This window comes from Musa acuminata, chromosome BXJ2-3, assembly GCF_036884655.1.
Source record: "Musa acuminata AAA Group cultivar baxijiao chromosome BXJ2-3, Cavendish_Baxijiao_AAA, whole genome shotgun sequence".
In the NCBI taxonomy this organism is placed as follows: Eukaryota; Viridiplantae; Streptophyta; class Magnoliopsida; order Zingiberales; family Musaceae; genus Musa; species Musa acuminata.
Window position 1 is genome coordinate 37532374 of NC_088340.1, and position 20618 is coordinate 37552991.

The 20618-nt window shown below is 37.5% G+C and overlaps 1 protein-coding gene and 1 long non-coding RNA gene across 2 annotated transcripts; one reads left to right on the forward strand and one right to left on the reverse strand.

Annotated features, from left to right (window-relative positions):
* Positions 1-12277: 12277 nt before the first annotated feature.
* On the reverse strand, positions 12278-13522 carry LOC135608037 (myb-related protein 308-like). Its single transcript, XM_065100452.1, has 3 exons — positions 13390-13522; positions 13185-13314; positions 12278-13103 (listed from the first exon to the last, which is right to left on the reverse strand). The coding sequence occupies exons 1-3, from the start codon at positions 13520-13522 to the stop codon at positions 12644-12646; spliced, it is 723 nt and encodes a 240-aa protein (XP_064956524.1). The 3' UTR covers positions 12278-12643.
* On the forward strand, positions 12849-13905 carry LOC135608038 (uncharacterized). Its single transcript, XR_010485391.1, has 2 exons — positions 12849-12988; positions 13082-13905. It is a non-coding gene; the product is annotated as an uncharacterized LOC135608038 (long non-coding RNA).
* The last annotated feature ends 6713 nt before the right edge of the window (positions 13906-20618 follow it).

The following is a 20618-nucleotide window of genomic DNA, read 5'->3' on the forward strand; positions in this document are numbered from 1 at the left end:
ACGCCCCCGACCTGGACATTCGTCGAAGCCCAACTCGGAAAGATGCCCTTGTCGACCAGGCCCAAACCAAGCCGCGTCGGTCCCGAGGCCACGGCTTAAAGTTGTTCCCCGCAACACCAGTGGAGTCATCCGAATTGGGATACCGACATGAAGAAGATGCATATGCAAGAATCGATTTCCTCACGAGCAATGGCGTCTGAATGATTCCGAATATTTTTCCTCCATCTATCGACTTTCAATCTTGTGCTAATGTTTAAACAATGAGAGGAACCATTACGACTTTGTCATGGTTTGCTCCTCACTTTCGATTAGATTGGCATGCAACTTTTCCCAAATGGCTCCACTTGTCCATCTGAACTTTCTGCTAAAGATTCAAAGCTTTGGAACGTTGATCGATTCTGTGCATCCCTAAAGCTCCAAGTAAAAAGGTTGGTGGTCTCTTTAATGCCTCTTTCTTTCTCCTTTGAATCCTCCATGAATCATCCACTACCCAAAAGTATCATCCATCAGCAAAAGCACGTATGGCGATCTGCGCATCTGCACTTGTCGTCCTTGTTCTCAGGTGATGCCAGGACAAGCAGCACTTGGTTAATTCCCACCCACCATAATTCTATGATTTCGAGCCGAATCGAAAACAACATCGAACGGTTCTATTCCGATTTAATTTTAAATTAATTAAAATTTAATAAAAAATAAGAAAAGACTATTCTAATTCGAAATCGGAATCGGTGGTTGTAAAACCTCAATCGAAATTGACAGTTAGTTTCATTTAGATTCAATTTCAAATTAGCTAAAAAATTTAAATTAAAATTAACAATAAAAATAATAATAAGAAATGATAATTCTAATTCTAAACTGAAATCAAAATTAATGATTCAAGAGCTCAAACCAAAATTGCATAAGGCCTCAATACCTGTTCATGTAAACAACCTTAAGCCGTGGCCTCGAGGCCAACGCGGCTAGGTTCGGGTCCGAATGATGGGGATCTTCCTGAGACAGCCTTCAAGTCCGCCGAGACGATCGGGTGCGGTGGTCGGGACGGTGTCGTTGCCTCCTCCGAGCAGGAACTCCTCGTCTTCGCGTCTCGTGGGGACCTTCGGCTTCGCTCCTGCACAAAGGTCGGGTCGGGGTGCTCGGCCCGACCCCTCCGACGATCAAGTTAGTTGATGTAAAAGGGGATTCAAATGAAGAAGTCCTTTTGTGTGTCTGTTTCTCCTCTTCCCCTCCCCTTCCCGTTCGGAATGCGAGGGTATTTATAGAGAAGCTTACTGTTTCCTGATGTGTCTGCTTGCAGGGGACAAGTTGGTAACGTCTAACTCTAGTGTTGGCATGACACGAAGAACCAAGCCTAAGCAGGCGTTAATATGCCTCGATCGACGTTCTGATATGTTTAACCATGTATTATCACGTCGATCGAGACGTGAGACGTCATTTGACGTCAATCGAGTCTTATCATAATTACTATCCTCGTCAATACCATTTCTATCCATCTGATTTTGCTTCCACCGTCTACCAAACTGAAGCCGACGGTTATTTGGAACCATCGTGTAAGTCTACCACAAGTCAAAAGCTTCTGCTCGCAGCACATAGAGAGAGAGAGAGAGGATTCATCGACTGTTTGCCCACAGTTTGGAAGGGCGTAGAAGATGGTAACGTGATCGTCCACAACATGACTCGAGCAATTGTTTACGTGGGGATCACTTCCTCCGTGATTTCAACGCCATCTACATGGAAGTCAGGACAAGACAACTACCACGATAATTGTTTACATTAGTATTTGATGGTTGGTATATCACATCTTAGAGAATTATCATAAAAATATTATTCTTATAATTATTAGTTAACAGAGAATATATAATTAGTCGGTCATCGTCTATCACATAACCACCACATAAAAATCTACGAGAGAAAAAAGTTCATAATCTATCACCCTCCAAAGAATAGTTCGAGATGATTAAGATATCTCCAATACAGAATATTTATGGAAGTTCAAAATGTAGCTCGAGACGCCTTATGAAATTTTTATGAAAATATTTAATTTCTCCGATGTCAGATATAAAAACACATCCTTATCTCCAAAGACTCGTAGACTCGTAGAAGTTGATTTCGAGATTAATTTAAGCATCAGAATGATCTGACTCCGGAAACTTCGCTCACATTTAGTCTTTGTGCATGTAATATCTTGGAAGGAGACACATTTCACCTCATATGATTCTATACATATAGATTGGGGTCACATCAAGCTGACAAGGATGTCAAGAATATTTTTCTTTAATACTAATCATTTTAATTTTTTAAAATTTATAATTATATGGTTAAATAATATCATGTCATGAGTTTTAATTATTTTTCATATCAACTTACATTATATACTTGAGTTTTATTTATATGTCAAATCTAGATTAGATTCATAACGAGAGGATATGCTAAAATGGATCCCCTCATCTAAATATTTAGAATTTATGATCACTTAATTAAATTTGTGAAAGAAAAGAATATGAGGAATAAGAAATAAAAGGAGAAGTTTTTTTACATTATCAGTCTCATAAGGAAATAATATTGCCAACGTCATCACTACGGATGCAAATGGGTAAAACCCTAAAAATAATAATCTTCCTCTCTCAATCATAGGATCATAGGTTTGGTTGGAGGAGATGAATCTCACATGCTTTGTTCCCCAAAAGTATATAGCTTCCTTTTACCTCATTTATCTCTATTAGGGTTGTTAAATATTATTTTGGTACAACATATTACTTAATCATGTTCTTATTGCCTAATCGAGCTTTTTAATTTAGTACATATTACCTAATCAAGAAGCAATGAAGAACAAGACAGATCCATACTAAAAATTAATAATTTATTACGTTGCTAATATTTTGTGTATCTCAAGACTTTTGATATTTCATATTCCAAGGTCAATACTATTTAATTAAATATTTTTTTCCTAAGCATGCTAATATGGATATTAAGAGAAAATTTGTTTCTTCTGACTAGAGAGGGTCATTTACCTCTTAACTATTTGGACACCCTTATAATCGCTTGAGATAATAACATCATTTTGATTAATTTTATGCTTACTTATATTCTCCTTCATTAAATGTGATTTGAATACCAAGAGATATCTTGAATAGGATCACTCAATTATGAAGAATTTATTATAGTATAACTCTGGTAGGATAAGGGATCTTCATTTAGTAGCTTGGGATAAGATAATTCTAGAGAGGTCTAGGTATTAAAGATTTATCATTGATGAGTTTGAATATTCTCTTTAGGGGACAACCTTTGGATTCATGTGGTCAGGATTAAATATGATATTGTAAACCCTTGGAACATTCATAATAATGCAAATACTAGCTAGTGTTGAAAATTAGTTTTACATGCTCTTGCTTTCCTTCGTGATGACATTATAAAATTTGTATTTCTATCCAGATGATCCGTAGATTACACATGCTTCATTAAACTATTTACTGACTTTAGATAATATTTTCGAAATTGATTCATCTCCATGGTAATAGGTTTTATTACAAATGGTGTTTTGGATGTTGATAGGCTTTGTGTGACTTTTGGGGAGGACTGACATCAAAATTTTATATTTCTCCCCTATATTTTATGATTTTTTTTATTTTAAAAAATAAATTCTAATGAGAATGTTTCTACAAAATCAACTCTTCTCTTCTATCCTATGGGGCTTGATTATTAGGGGGGATTGGTGGCACTGCTTGTAGAAGCTACCCTTAGTATCTCTATGGGTTTATGATAGATTTGGAGGGCATGTAATGAAGCTCTCCATTGTAATTCTAATTTTTCTATTTTCAACATTTTGCACTTGATTGTGATTCTAAATCTTGACTTATGACAGAACCAAAGTTCCTGATGGCATGGCAGGAGAAAGGTCCCCAACAGAGGATCTTTTTGTATAAGGGTTAAATTGAACTATAATAATTTAAGAGGAGGGGATCATAAGGGAGGTGTCAGCTTTATTCGAAGTAACGAGAATATTGATTCAATTTTTGTTAGTTGCAAGTTCTTGGAAAATAGGGATGTCTTGTACTACAAGGCTATGGCAATTCTAGTGAGGCTTCAAGCAGGTTTGGTTTGGCCAGGAGAGTTCTACAAATACATATGGAATCTGATTCATCGGCTCTCATTGATATTTTGAAGCATAATTATCTCGTTCTATGATCCATTAAAAATATTATTTTACATATTTGAATCTTACTGGATTTGCTTCCATATATATAGGGTGAAAAATAAAACAGCCGACTAATTAGCTAGATATATTAGAAGTTCTCATTTTTTATATTTCCAAGGGGGGAGTAAACATTGAATCTTGGATTTTGATGATAAAACCAATTGATAGTAGTTATGATTTAATCTACGTTTTAAGTGATGCAGAAAGCTTCGATCATGATGAGACAATTAAAGCAAGAAGAATCATGTTGGGCCGAATGAAAAATATGTCAGAAGATTGGACGTCGAGTCAGAGGATCGATCGGTGTATCGACAGAAGGCTTTGGGCCATGGATTCGGACATCGGGCCAAGAAGAAAGGATACTGTGCCAAGGATATCGGAGTTACGGAGGTCAACTGACCGATTGGACAATAGGCCACAAGAGAGGACGATGCACTGAATAATCGGACGAAGCATCGATGGACCAATGACATGCCGGACAACATGATTCAAGCTTAGTAATAATTGTCTAGATCGAAGTATATTTTTATATGTGCGGGATTAACTACGATAGTAAGGCATAAAGCAAAATGAAGTCCCAGAGTCAAGAACGTAATTTCGTTGGAAGTTCAAGAGTTTATCGGAAGCTAGACGTTCGTCAGAAGTTTTGCAGGAACTAACCGAGAAGTCCAGGAGCTTGCCAAAGAAGCTCGTCGAAACTCACCAAGAAGATTTTTATGAAGTCCAGGAGCTTGCCGGGAGTCTGCTGGAACATTGCCGAGAGATCATCGAAAGTTCGTTGGAAGCTCGTCGGAAGATTGCCGGATGCTCGCCGGAAGAAACCTAGATTTACGGACTTGTTTAGCTTAGTAGATATCTTAAATTTCATAATTAGTATATAATTAGAATTGGAATTGGGTCAACCCAATTATGGGCTAGTTGAGCCTATGTAAGGACTATGTTGGGCCCAATGAAAGGTCCAAATAGTGACCCAAGAGGTGGCATCATCGTGGCACAATCTCCGAGACTATGTCAGGCGGTGGTACCGTCCAGACATAGTCTCCGAGAGATTATCAAGCGGTGGTACCACCAGTTTGGGTGGTGGTACTGCCTAGTGGTAGGGTGTCAGGCGATGGTACCGTAGGCAGTGGATCGCTCAATGTAGTGTCAGTGTTAGACTAACACTGGTGATGGTACCGCCCAGCACAAGCGATGGTACCGCCCGTACCTAAGAAACCCAAGATGAGATATTTTTAGGCTCCAAGTTTGAATCAACTTGAGGCCTATAAATACCCCTCTCGTCCCTTATTAAAATACATAAGTATTGAGAGTGAAAATGAAAGAAAATACTATTGCAATCTTGTGTGAATTCCTCTTAAAGTTCTAAGTGTTAGAATAGTTTGAGAGACGAGTAAGTCGTGATGTAAGGGTCATCTCCTAAATCCGGTAAAAGGAGAATCAAACTATAAAAGGTGGTTGGTCTTCGCTTATTAAAGGAAGATCGATAGTGGATGCCGATGGTCTCGACGGAGAAAGAATCGGGAGTGAATGTAAGTCATGACGATCGAACCATTATAAACTCGGTTTGTATTTACTTTGAGCAATTTACTTTTATAGCAAATTGTCTCTCCTCTTTACTGTGCTTTTACTACGCCTACACTCGCATACGCTTTTAAGTTAACATCTTCCGAAATCGATTTTAATTACACGAAGAGATTTTTCAAAACCGACGTGATTGCCGACTCGTTCCTAATAATAACCTCCTCGATTATTATTATTATTATTATTTTTGCTATTCTATGATACTATGGGTGATTTTTATAATGCTTAGATATAGTTAATTAAATATGCTGGTTTTGAATGCTAGCTTTTCTTAGTAAAACTAGATATCATAAGAGGAATAATAATTTTTTTACATGAGAAGTACATTTTTGGCATCATGTTTGAGATAAGTTACTATACTTCAAGTTTTAGAAATTAATAATGCAGATAACATATATCAAATCATGTAAATATTATGTTCAATATTTTTGTTGATTCTTGGATTATTCTTTTGGTAGGAGAGACTTCCCCCTCACCTAACTTGTTCTTACAATAAGTAGTTGAATCATTATTCTTTTAAGATTTAGTCTCATTAGGAAGAAGCTAAAACAAATATGATAGATAGTGAAGCAATTTTAACTAGGAAGGTAGAAGAGAAAATAAAGTGAATGAGTTGTTCAAGCATATGATAGCCCAAAGTGCTTAAGTACTCATTGTAGCAGTTGAAATCACACAGATTCCTCCAATAATGAGGAACATTAGAAAACAAGGCAACCATTTGGGACCTTCATTGATGTGTACTCTTGACCTGTTTTCATTGTTTTTTGTGTCTTCTCCCTCAATATTTATCTACCAAAGTTGATGTTGGTTGGTCAATGTTGCGTAGGACTACTCTCTATATTGTATGCACCTCACTCACTCACATGCAACCTCACTGTTCCAGCTTTTGGCACCCTCCCATGTTTGGTGCTTTGTCCAAACCTTGGGTCCCAACTCCCTCCTTTTGATTCCTTTTCTCTGTGTTCGTTTCCACATCATGTCAATCTCTTTATAGATGTTAGGAGCCACACTACTTCGTGTTTCAAGAAGAGAAGCCTTTTGGTGATTGCTACTCTGTAAATTGAGTTATCAAGATTTGGATCTTCAAATTGATTTTTAGTTTACAAGAATGAGTTTGTGTGCGTGAAGAAGATTTTTGACAATAGAAAGAAAGAATCGAAATTTTTATGGCTGTTCCTCTTTTGCTTCTACGTTTAGTCTCTTCCACTTCGATCGTGAGCACAGTTTGGAGCTCCAGAGTGACTTTGAGTCGGGAGAGAGACTCCGACAAGATGGCACGCTTTTAGAGACGATTAAGATGTGACGGACAACAGTAGCAAACCTTTGGCTCGATGCATGAAGATGATGTCCCTAATGGATGAGTCTGTCTCAAACTCTTCGTATAATAAATAGCTTAAGACGCTATACCAATATATAACACATAATTATTATGAAAAAAATTCATATATAAGTATAATCGATGATAATAATAGAATAGTATTAATACAAAATCTAAATCCGATGATATCAAAGTAGAAATTAAAAGATTATGATAAATCATCATTTGTTATCGTCGATAAGAAATTATTTGTTTTGGATGAATTCATATATTTTTATCATTTTAAGTGAATCTAAACAAATTTTTCTAAAATTTGAAGATAATTATGTCACTTATAAGATTTTAGTTCACCTACTCTAAAATTAAAAGGAGGGATCGTGAGACCAAGAGTCTCTTTCCACAAGCATTCATTCATTGATAAGTATGTTTAATCTTATATTATTTGAAGAGTAAGAAAATTAAAATTTTATAAGCATCTTGATCCTACTCTATCATGTGCTTTTGGGCCAAATGGACAAAATTATATGAGCAAATCTAAAACAAAAAATTTCTCATAAACTCTCACGGTCACATCGATAATGGTAAATAATAACTTATTATATTATATTAAATTTACCAAAATACTCACATATTTATAGGCCTAATATTATACTTTAAATTATGATAAAATTATCTTATCTTATCATATCATATTCATGTTTATTTTATTATATTAATCGTCACAATTGTTATTGTTCTTCAGTCCTAATTCTTAGTCTTACATATAAAAATAAAAATAGATTAAATTACAATTTGACCTATTTTCCTTTCAATTATCAATTCACTCTAAAGATTTGACTTGCCGCCCTCTTATTCATAAGGGTAGGCTAAATTACAGTTTGACTAATTTTCTTTTTAATTTTTTGACTCATTGTTTCTTAATTCTTCTTCATTTGTAAGGGTAAATTAAACTGTATTTTTCTCACTTTCTTTTCAAACTTTGACACAATCTAAAAGATTATTATCAAATAATCACTTGAGTTTTTTTTTTAATGTTACAATTTTAAATCACATAAGTCCAAGTCAAATCGATCGTGATTAATTACATGAGATCAAACACCATGTTAAACTCAATTTAAATGAATAGCAGATTGTATGACAAAAGATATATATATATATATATATATATATATATATATATATATATATATATATATATATATATATATATATATATATATATATATATATATATATATATATATATATACAAGAAGATTAGCTCAATGATAATTGAACAAAATGCCAATTAAGAGTTCTATACAACAAATATTTTTCATGGAACAATCACTTAAGTGAAATGACATGCAAACTTCGACAACTTTATGGGCTCAATCTTGCAATATACAAAGATGAGATGTAAACACTAAGTTGTATGTAATTGATGGATGAACACTTCAAGTGACTTGATGTGAAAAAAACTAAGGGCCCGATTTGGATCTTATTGTGGCCCAAAATTAGGTGTGGAACTCATCGAGATACTGTTCTTATACTAGTCTAGGAATGAGTCGTGCAATTCGATACATATATAAGTTCAAATCTCTGGATCTTAGCCTATCATTTAAGCTATACGTTCCTTGATTTTGATTGATAAAGGTAGATATAAATCTCATCTGAGATCATTAATTTGTAATTTTCATGGAATATAACATCTTTTTATTCACTTCGATTATTAATTAGAGACATTTATCAGCAACAAAGTTCCAGAAAATTATTACCTTAGAATATTTATCTTTGTCCCAAAACTATTATATTTTTCTCTTTTTTCATCTTACATTCTATGTATATTTATGGACACCTCTCTTACAATATTTATCTTATGTCAACATAAAGCAGTGAAAGAGCCACTTACCATTTATATCGATGGCTCTTTTGTCGTTCAGCAATCATATCGATGTCGATGTAGATGATGGTGATCATCGTAATGTCTATGATGAAAATGGTAATTGCCTCACCGTTGACTCATTGAGTGGATTGCTTGACCCAAATATAAAGTAATCGAATTATCGTCGACCTAATAACTATCTCATTGTTGACCCAATATTTGCTGTTGTATCAATTTCGACATAAGCATGAAAAAGAGGAGATGTGGCTCGTTGGAGGAATTTTGTTTGTCGCGATTATCGTCGACCGAAAAGAAAAACTCTAAAAAGCTGATAGGCAATTAGTTATGTCATCGTACCTATTATCGACATAGTTACCGAGTAGTCCTCACTTCTCGTTATCATTTTTCTTATCCATAACAGTCACTCGCGGCTCCTAACGGTGTCATCGTCCACCACCACCGATGCTATCTGCCACTATCAACGTTATCCGTCACTACTAATTAAGACGTTAAAATATTTTTATATTTTCGATGATGTGAGGGTAAATAGATTTAGATGCTTTACTTTCTAATTATAGATATATCAATGTAATTTTTAAAAATATAAGAATCAAAATACTAAAGATAATTAATTACTGAGTTAACATGTAATTAGCTAAAAAAAAATAGTGGCCCACGTAGTGTCCGCTCCTGTAATGCCTGCTTGCAAGTTGCAGCAATGTGGTGGGAGGAACATTAAAAGGAGCACTAGCAAATGCATTCTCCCATTCATTCATTGTAGGAGGAGCAACTATTATGAAATGCCACCAACCAGCCCCAGTGAATGCCTTGATGCAGCTACCATCAGTTGTGGTGTTGAGTACTCTATGTTCCACATCATCATTCCTACACCTGCACTTTAGTCACTTTCAGCTCAATCATGTTGTCCATGAAAAGATATCTTTCATGATGGGCTGTTATTTTTGTGGAGGGATATGTAGATTTGACTTTGTTGTCACTTAGAGAGAGAGAGAGAGAGAGAGAGAGAGAGAGATGCACCAACCCTGGCTAGCTTATCAAAAGCATGATCCTTCACCATGCACATGAATTGAGACAACACTAAGCTGGTCCTGGCTGTAGGGCACTTGGCATGAGAAGTTATTGATGCATTGTGTCCATTACCCTGTGGCCATCTTTGTGGCCACTCCTGGTGATTGGGAGTCTCTTATGTTCCTCCATTGTTTCTGCTCTAAGCCTCTTTCACTCTGTGTAAACTTGCACAGGTATATATATATAGAGTTCAAAATAAGTATATACATAATATATATAATATAAATATGATATATGTGGAGGATCATGATATGTGATATGATGTATCAAAATTTGCAAGGGCAAACTAAGCTATTTTTCTTTTGCAAGGATTGATATGTAAAAAGCCTTTTATTTGTTTATTTATTCTATAGGTATTTATGGGACCAATGAATAAGTTTCATATTACCTCCTTAGCTCTTCAAACACTCATCTGAATGGGTCAATGTCACAATTTGGATTGAAATGATATGTGAAATTAGGAGAGGATGTTGATGTATTATCAAGATGATAGATCAAATTAACTCAAGGATGAGGTATGAGAGGGTGAATCAATCACTATCCTAACCAAGTAGCTTTAGCTCTCGATTCCCACCCATTCAAAACTTGTCATTGGAGGGTGAGTACTATATCTTACAAAAGAAAATCCGAAAAATCATAGCCACCATCATTCATTCAAATATCATTGTTATTTAAAATTTGATTTACAAAGAATTGAATACCAACAATTTTTATGAAACTGAAATCTAAAGCCACCTAAGTAAGCAAATATGAATTTTTATCCAATTCAGGTATGTATTTAAGGTCAAGCTCACCCCATATCTGATTAAAGGGAATCCAACATTGTTTAAGTAGGCAAGAAATCTGATCCATTGCCTTACTAGTCGAATATTATTCTTTTTTTTTTCTTTTTCCATCATGTACTCTTTGGTAAATTCTAGTTTAAAGTGTCTAATGGATGGTTGTGTAATCCAAATCTATGCATGGATGTTGAGAATTGTCAGATTTGTTCACTGATAATTAGGTAAACTAATCTTTCATGACAGTTATTAGCTGAGCCAAGGTAAGGTTGTCACAAGAATCATCACATATTTAGGTAAAAGTTGGTTGTTTGTTGATTATGACCACCACTAATGTCTCATTTACTCTCCAAGAAAAAAAGTCACTGTCTTTTATTTCCATAGTAGAATTGTGATTTGATTCCTATTATGTGCACTCTGTGTTTCCTCCCATTGTTATGAACTTATGATGTATAATTGGTCTTGTATTCCTTTTATGACCTTATTCTCTCTAGATCAAGGGGTTTGATACCCCTTCTCAAAAAAAAGGATAAGGAAAAAGACCTCATGGAGCATCTTAATGCCATATATATGGACAAAGAGCAAGAGTGATTTTGGTCTGATATGAAGTTGATCTTTCCATCAATTGGTCTTATCATTTCTTGGAACTCATAGAGCACTTCAATCAATTTTAGGAGTGGCAATTGGAGTTTGGCAAGACAATGGTTGATTGCAATGGCCACACAGTGTAGGAAATATTTCCCTACTTTCTACTTGTTTAAGTAATGTGCAACCAATATGGAAAAAAAGGCTACAATATGGTCAGTAGACAGGATTAATGCATCATTATCTTATGGCAAACTTCCCAAAAATTGTGACAAGATCATCAATGGAATTTAGAATCCTGAGCAAACCATGATATGATAATTTAGGTCCAAAGGATGATCAAGAATTGTTCCCCTAGTTTTTTTTATATTGGCTAATAATGCATGCCTACATGATACAAGAGTTCTTGAACAAGGGACCTAATTTTCCAGTTGCTATCATTTATTACACCTAATCTTGACATGGAAATAAAAGCAAGGCAAACACTTGAAAGAACCACATGTTGATTGCAGACATGACAGCAGAAGGTTAGATGGTCCATAAATTCTAGGAGAAGATGACTCTCCTATTATATTCTATTACTGCATAATGCATGTGTGGAGAAGCTGGTGAGTACCAAAATATAGCTCAAAACAGGGTTTTGGTCTCATCACCTCCCATTAATTTAATATGCCTGGCCATTCCCTCTCAATATTATTTAATTAACTACTACAGATTAAAATATGGTTTTATCACAGCCTCTTTGGTTGCTTTTCTGTATCCAAATTGTGGATACAGAGTTTCTGGTGATCATCTGAAGTTAATCTCCACTTCTCTGCTTTAGAGATCATGAGTAAAGGCTTTTTCTTCATCTACATCAAGAAGAAGAAGAAGAAGAAGAAGAGGATATGGTGGTTGTGTTGTGTGATGTCAGTGGGTCACCAACCTCCAACCAACAACAACCTTCCCTTTCCAAATGCATTAAATCTGACAATGAAGACAATATATGATCAAGTTGGGTGGTGGTGAGGTAGGTTCCTCATGGACCCCCTCCTGCTTGAATGATTGTTTGGTGCAGCATGCAAGGAGGGAATGCTTGAGTGGGGGCTTTTGCCCACCGGTGACTGAGGCAATCTAACCTTAACCGATATGATTGGCTATGAACATTTGGTTCATCAACATTTGTTCTTCTCCTCCCCTTCATTCCTATCCTAACAAATGATGCTAGTTTGATGTTTTGAACACAGATGATCAGTTTATTGCCCTTCTTCCAATGGTCTATAGAATCTAAGAACATGTTGGAGATCGGGACTTGCTTGGCAGCTGCATGCCTCACTGGTTTGCAGACCCAAATGGTAACACAAACAGATGAGCTGAGCGTAAGCTGGCCCTGATGCCGGCGTCGCAGCCTCGGCTGCTGGAGGTTTCGGAGAACCGCCATGGAGGCTTATGGTGAGGTCGAGGTTGAGGTCGGGGCAGCGCTCTTCGTCCATGCTCGTGACACTGCTGTGCCCGTCCTCGGCCATGTCGTTCGGCTTCACGGCTTCGTCGGCTGCCATGGGAATGCCTTGCCGGTGAGAAGGAACGCCGCCGATGGGAAGGTGAGTCTTCGGGTCGAGCCCGCGACTGATGAGCTTGCGCTTGATGTGGGTGTTCCAGTAGTTCTTGATCTCGTTGTCCGTCCTCCCCGGTAGGCGCCCGGCGATCAGAGACCACCTGAAACCACAAGACATTGGCATCGTAAGAAGGAGGACACGCAAGAGAAGTGTAGCAGCAACAGCAGCAGCTGATACGTACTTGTTTCCGAGCAAGCCATGCAGCTTAATGATGAGCTCGTCGTCTTCCTCGGTGAAGTTGCCGCGCTTGAGGCCAGGCCGCAGGTAGTTGATCCACCGAAGGCGGCAGCTCTTGCCGCAACGAAGGAGACCTGAGAACCAAACCATCCATCAGCACCCAACTCCACCCTCTAACTCATAACCTGCGACATTAGGACTCAACAGACCTGCAGCTTTGGGGAGCGACCTCCAGCATCCTTCGCCATGAGCCTTGATGTAGGCGACCAGCCGTTGGTCCTCTTCCTTCGTCCATGCTCCCTTGTTGGTGTGAGCCTTCTCGCAACAAGGCGACCTGCCCATTGCGATGCCAGGAGATGAAGAAAGATGCCAATTCTTGATCTGCTTCTTTTGTTGTTGTTGCTGTGGTCTGTGTGTATATATACGAGAGGGAAGGAGAGGCTGTGGGAACTCTCCCTATTGACTCGATCCACTACTTGTTGATCCATTGACCGAGTTGGTGCAAAGATGGTTGATAGAAGGTAGGTAGCCTCCATGTTTGCAGTGGTGTTTCAACTCTCTGATCCCCCACCGACAGATCTACACCATTAAGAACTCTTCCCACCTCTCAAACAACCCCATGGTCTCCTGCTCTTGTTTAACCTCAAGCTTAATCATGTCAGAGTTGGGAAGAATATATGGTATTGTTTAACCTGAAGCATTTTCCACGGAAGGGTAAAACCTCATGTCCTTGGTGCCTTTCTTGACATGCTTGGTCTGTTGCAGATGATTCTTGCATGTTTGTACTTGCTGCAGAGGTTATCCTGTTGGATCTATCCATGGACAGATCAGAAAGCTGAGAAATAATTGGTTGGTGGGTGATGCATGTGCTTGGATTTGCCCTATGCAACCACTCCAATCCAGGTTATTATGTTTCATCTACAGACATCAATGTCTCTGCAAATAACTCTGCACAAAATGATGTAATTCCCAAGCTTCAACAGTAATACACATCATAATGTTGCAAGTACCTAATGAGATTTTATAGATCAGCAGTAATCAAGATTATGTTAATTATTTGACTCACAAGCTTGTTTCACTAATTCAGAAAGATTGAACATATTACCGATTCATTCCATGAAAATTGAACCGAAAAATACAGGAGATGTTATTAAAACTGACAGCATATTCTTGCTTTCTGATCAGTGATTAATTGATGAACAAGCAGATAACTATTTGCTTTGTTTGAAGACCATAACTTGAATAGCTCAATTACTAACTCAGGATACTAGATAGACTGGAAAAGAGTCCTTAAAACAATAAGGAAGAGTTGTGCATGCTCTGTTGATTATGTGATGTAATGTCTCCAGATTGAAGTTGGCAAAAAAGTCTTGCTGATGTTTAATGTTGTGGAGCTGATCATTTGCATTTCCTAACTGTTCCTACCTACCTGTGAGGGCAATACAAACATGGCAAAGTCAATAAGCTACCAACCCATCTTCCCTGCTGCTCCCTGCTCATGTTCATGGTGTCTTCGTAGGTTATTTATGTATTAACATTGACATCTATCTAACTAAAAGTAGTTGCGCCTATGAACCATTGCTATCAGTCATGGCTGATTCTGCAGCCATTAGTCAGGAGCTATATGATGAACTACATGTTTCTTATTCAGCATATAAACTAGACTGCATATCTTTAGCATCTAGCTGAACTTGTAGGCTTTATCATCTCCAACTAATATTAGTTTAGCAATTCGTAATTTTGTCGGTATGCATGTTATCAATGACTTTACATCTATTAGATATGCTTGATTAGTTAGTTCACATGGCACATCCTTAGTCAAGGTTAATTTTAGTGTTAAATCTGCAAAATCTTGAACAATACCTAATCAAAGAAGAAACTTCTTTTCTGAACCTGTCATAATCATTCTATTGACCGCAGAATATAGTAAACAACAGTTTCATGAAAAAAATTCTCCCAGGTCACTGTGGCTGATGAAATTAATTGAGATCAAGAAGAATACAAAGCCATCAGGTTGATTCAAGTCAACTGATTAAATTTGAAGATTTTGGATAAATAATTTTGGTAGCTAGGTTGTCTTATAAACTTTTGTGTTGGTAATATAAAGATGATTCAAACAATAAGTACTTGTACTATTTCTTGAGAATGATTTAAGAATGTAATCCATTTTCATATTTGTCATGATACTATGTTAGATTTTGCCTCCGAAAGGAAAAAAAAAAAGATTCATGGACTTGATGGAAGAAAAATGTCATTATAAACAGAGCAGGAGAATACATGTCAGTCTGTCAAAGCCAAAATCATAGACCCATATTACCTTCCTGCAGCCTTCTTTACAAGAGCTTCTAATTTTTGATGAACAAATCTATAATATGAACAAACGTAATCTCAGAGTTCCTTATTTTTTCCTAACAGTATGAGATTGATATGCAACACTGCTCTCATTCATTCCTTTTCATTGGAATGAAATTGCTGTTTGGGAAACTATAAATTGCATGAGAGGCAAATTCCATATTAACATTCATGTATCATAGTGATATGGAGAGTAATAGTTTGGATTGACCTCAACATGGGAGCTCAACTGTTAGATTGAAATCTTCATGATTTACCACACTTCAACCACAAGATCCTACAAACTTGGACACAAGAAGGAACCATGTAACAAGTCAAAAGCTGATGAAGATTGAAAAGACATTGCATGTATGTTAGTCCTTTACAGAATTCAGCCAAACTGAGACTAATAAGATCAAACATATGAGCCAACAGGGCCTCAATCCTATTATTCTTTAAGAGGTCATATCATTCTTGTGGTACATCATCTACTATCTAAATCCAATCAGAAATATAGATTACATGTTACTGGTCACTTGTCCTACCAAGGAATATGCTGCTGATATGCAACTGCAGTGAACCTAATATTGGATGGCCTACCAGTTTAGTTTGATACATGATCTCATTATTTCTTTAAATTTTCCACCAAACTTTGTGTTCTTTTAGACTGCAACAAATATAAACTTGATCAAGGCTATCCACAACCTCCTAAACCTACCATTAGGTTGTTCATCCTAACTTTGATTCCCTCAACAACCAAAGGTTATTGTAATGATGCCTTGAGACACCTGCTTATCTGTGATTAGAGTATTATGTATAGTTGGTGGCTGCATTCATAGGCTTATGATGGATTGCCTTCCAACCCTCTTGGCTTCATTTGTCATTTAGTTTGATCAATTCATAAACAATCAATTCCAATGAAGTTGGAACTCATTAAAGTAAAAATAGAGAAAAGGAATTGTTTGTTTTCAGGAAAATCATTATGAAGCAATTAGATGAATTGCACATAGTGGCAAGTTTAGCAGTTTCAAGCAATACTGCTCATGTTGATCATACTATCTGATTGTTATCCCTTTTATAATCTTATCACAATCTATTTGACCCTTTTTATAGACCTCAATTGCAAGAAAAAAAAAGATAATATAGAAATAAAAAATTATAATTAAGAAATGACGTTTGAGATTTATTTGGAAAATAATCTTCCCATGATAGATTGGTAGATATTTTCTTGTCCTTAATCAAAATTAAGTTTTAATTTCTTTCATTTTTTTCTATATTTACTTCCTTTTTCCTTTCCCTTAGGAAACTAAATTAGAAATATTATAGTTGTTGGTCCTCTAAACTAATAAAAAATATTCACATAAGAAATAAGTTAAATTGGTCCCAAATCACACATAGCATCCAACAGATTTGTTATTGTCTAAGTGTGAAATATTGTCATTGTAGTTTGGTTTCTTGAAATTGCTCTGACAGGTTTGCTTCCTTTTGTATGGTTGCATTGATTACTGAAATAATTGGTGGATTGCACATTCACTTTGCATCATTTGGTTTCTTTTATGTCAACAGTCTCTGAAACTTGTAATCTGTCTCTTGATAACATTGCCTGTTGAGTAAAGTGAATGTCTTGACATACGCATCTTTTTGTGGCATCAGTTGCTCTTCTCTGTTTGTTTTCACCAAAAGATTCATTCATTCATCAGTGAACAGATAACTAAAAGGACTCAGAATGAAATGATAATTATCAGAAGTGACAAATAGCAGTAAAACCATCAAAAAGTTCCTTCTTTTTCCTTCTCTTGTTCAGAGTGAAATTTCTTTTTCTTGCTCCAAAATTGGTCTTTACCAATTTTGCGTACCCTGTTTCATGTTTCAGCAATCTCTTCGGGGCAATAAGAAATGCAGTTTTAACACTTATTTCTCCTAAGATTGCTAGAACAACTTCTTTTAATTCAAGCTTTCAGTGTGGGATGAGGCTGTCATGTCGAATACTTCTGAGACTTCAGTCAATTGCTTTGTTTAGTTTCAGGTTAAGAGTGTGCATACAATGAGTAAAAGGCCGCCTTTTCAGAGTAACTCTTCCACTGATGTCAACTGAAAAAGGTGGGCAGCTAATTGGTGCAAGAATTCCATTGCGGACCCACTTAATGTGAGATTGCGTACGTACATGGTTGACCCACGAAATCTTTGTCGGAGTTATGTGGCATTGAAGTTTCTTCGTAACTGTGATGTCATGGAGAGAAGACAAATTCGTGCTTTTAAGAGCCCACTCATACTCCCAAATGCCAAATCTTTTGCTCTAAGGAAAGTCGACAGGTTCCCAAGAAGCTTCTGATCTTGAATCATTGATTGATCGGAGATAAAGGGAAACACAGTGTGTTGGAACAAGACACCTTCAACTGTTGTATCATCATGTTTAGGCCAATGGCTAATAGCAAGATCTTACTCGTGGACTACAACAACTCCTCGGATCGCGATTTCTTTGATCTTGGAGAGTTGGTTATGTCCCCATTGGTGACGGGGTAATGAACTTGGAGCTTAAGCTAAACCAGAGCCAATGTGTTCGGTCATGTCCACGGTGGTGGCAAGGACGGTGGTTGAGCAGCGAGTATATATAGTTGTTATTGCTTTTGTCATCGACTGTTCGATCTTATAACATCGAAAGCTGGGCCTCGTGCTGTCCCACTATATCAGCCGCCGTGGGCTGATGGCCTCACGAGCGTTTTGGGTGTGAAGCGGGGTTGAAAAGGTGGCGAAGGCGTTCCGTTTGTCCACTTGCTTTGCCCGACGGCTCGAAGCACAGTGTATCCTTTGGCCGAGGAAGCCCGAGGAGCGGCTGTCAACGGCTTAGGAGAAGACCGGATCCTTGACCCTATTCGCTGCAAAAGACGAGTTCTTTGCCCCGTATTCCGTCGCTCGGTGATTTGTGGAGTCTTTTAAAGTTTCCTTCACCGAAATCTTGAATTTTTCTTATCTCTGTCATAGATTTGGCCCTTGGTAGGTTTTTGGCCACATAGGGAAGGAGATTGAGGTGTAAAGTTATCAGAAGATGGGATCTTGGGCGGCGTGAATGTAGCTGTTTAAGGATACGGTGGCGAGTTTTTGTACTTCATTTGTGCGGCCACTTTTATTGGTTGTTTCCGGAGCTTTCTCGTGAATGCCTTTTGCACGTTAGTGCTTCAATATTTGGGATCGAAGTTCCTTTTTCGAGTCGTTTTATGCTCTCCGAGCATGGATTTGCTAAAATCTAAGACTTCTGAGCTTATAATTTTCCCTGGCGGCGCTAAGGTTGGTTAAGGGTTCGAATTCGTTGATCCATCTCACTGTTTGCTGGGTTTTTCTTGGACATTTTGGGGTTTCTTCTTCGATTAGAGCTTGGTGCATGTATGTGTTACTGGGTAGGAAACATGATCGTTTCTGGGTAGTAATTCAGGTTCCAATGTGAGGTATTCTCAAATATGGAGTTTTTGGTTTTTGTTTGTGTTATCAAAGCCTTTTCTCTGCTATTCCTTCCGTATAATTAGTAGGGAACAAATGGTGATTCCATCCAGATGTATGAGTTCGTACTCAGCAAGCGCACAGTCACTGGTCTTCCTTTTAAGTATTGAAGTACTCTGCCCAGCAAAAGTGGCTTCGATGGAGATGACAGAGCATAGGTTGACAGATGATCAAGGATGTAAGGAAGACAAGGTGAATAGAATGTTGTCTGGACAGGGAATTGATACATTGGCCAGAGATGGTTTGGATGGCTCAAAGCAAGAGCAATACATATTATGGAGGTCTTTAATGTAACTGGCGCTGGCGAATCGCACAGTCATAATGTCACTTCGGACACTGTGAATTTCCAAAAGGATGAAAGCAGCCAATCAAAATCATTAGCCCCTCCGAATTATGAGAGTTCAATTCTGACTAGTTATTTGTCCATTAAAGGTTCATCTGGTGAATGTTCGCAGCTTGCATGTATTTATTCCAGGGAAGTTAGTGGACCTGGGTGCTTTCTAGATGACTCCTCTTCTGGTGCTGTTTCAGATCCTTGCAATGTTCGTGCGAAGCAGATGAAGTTATCTTCTCTTGAGCAACAAACTTATATGAATGTTGATCAAGAATGTGGTCTGTCTTCCACTGTTGATGACTTGACTGACCTGAGTCATTCACAAAGTTCTTTAAGTGTGCCCATGTAGCATCAACAGCAATCAACATGCCTTATGGTTGAAACTTGTGGTCCAAGTATCATATGAAGTTACCATCTCTCTAAAACCTGAGAAGAAACTGATGGTAGTGATGACATTGCTATGGATGTTGATTGCAAAAGTCAAGACATGAGAGGGGATAAGTTACTTAGTGAAGCTAAATCTGTTGCTTCCCCTGTTTCCCAAGAGAGCTTCACTTCAGGACTTTTGATGGTGGCTGCCACTCCTGTGGAGGCACAAGGTGTGCCTCTATATATGAAAAATGTTGTGGAAGAATTGAGCATTTTGCACTCTGGCACAGTTGATGTCGTCTCAAAGAGGGCATCGACTGGGGAACTTCCTGATTGTCTTCGTTCTCATACAAATTGTCTACTTATTGATGCAGGCTGGAAAATTGAGCCTCGTGTGAGGACTGACCGAACAAAGTTCGCTTCCCACTTTGTAGCACCCAAAGAAAAACTTGTTGTCACTTCATTTTCTCTAGCTTGGAAGGCCTGTGGACAGAGGCTTTATGCCAGTGCAATGGGCTCTGAACAGGAAGATAATGGGAGGGTATGGATGAATATCGACAGATTTTGGGATGATTTGACAGACACTGTTCTACATTGAGAAGAACACTTGGCCCGTTGGAATATCCATTTCTCTTTTGAAGAGATGGCAGCTTCTTGAACCATTTGTTGCTGTGGTCTGCATAAATAAGAAGATTGGTGTTCTGCCAGAGGGAAGGCTATTCAAGGCCATGAAAAGTTCTACTTACATCCTGAGTGGGGAAAATAATATTGTCTTGGCAGATCAGAGTGTGCACAAAGTTGCTCAAGTGGCAAATCAGAATCCAAGTTCAGGAATGTGTTTAAATCATAATGCTCTGCCAGTTACTCAGCTTGATTATAAATCTGAAAATGTAAGTGAAATTTCTATAA

Coding starts and splice junctions, on each gene's coding strand:
- LOC135608037 (XM_065100452.1), bottom strand. CDS start 13,522: ATGGGCAGGTCGCCTTGTTGCGAGAAGGCTCACACCAACAAGGGAGCA. Junction 13,315..13,389: donor GTCGCTCCCCAAAGCTGCAG/GTCTGTTGAGTC, acceptor TTTGGTTCTCAG/GTCTCCTTCGTTGCGGCAAG. Junction 13,104..13,184: donor CATGGCTTGCTCGGAAACAA/GTACGTATCAGC, acceptor TTGTGGTTTCAG/GTGGTCTCTGATCGCCGGGC.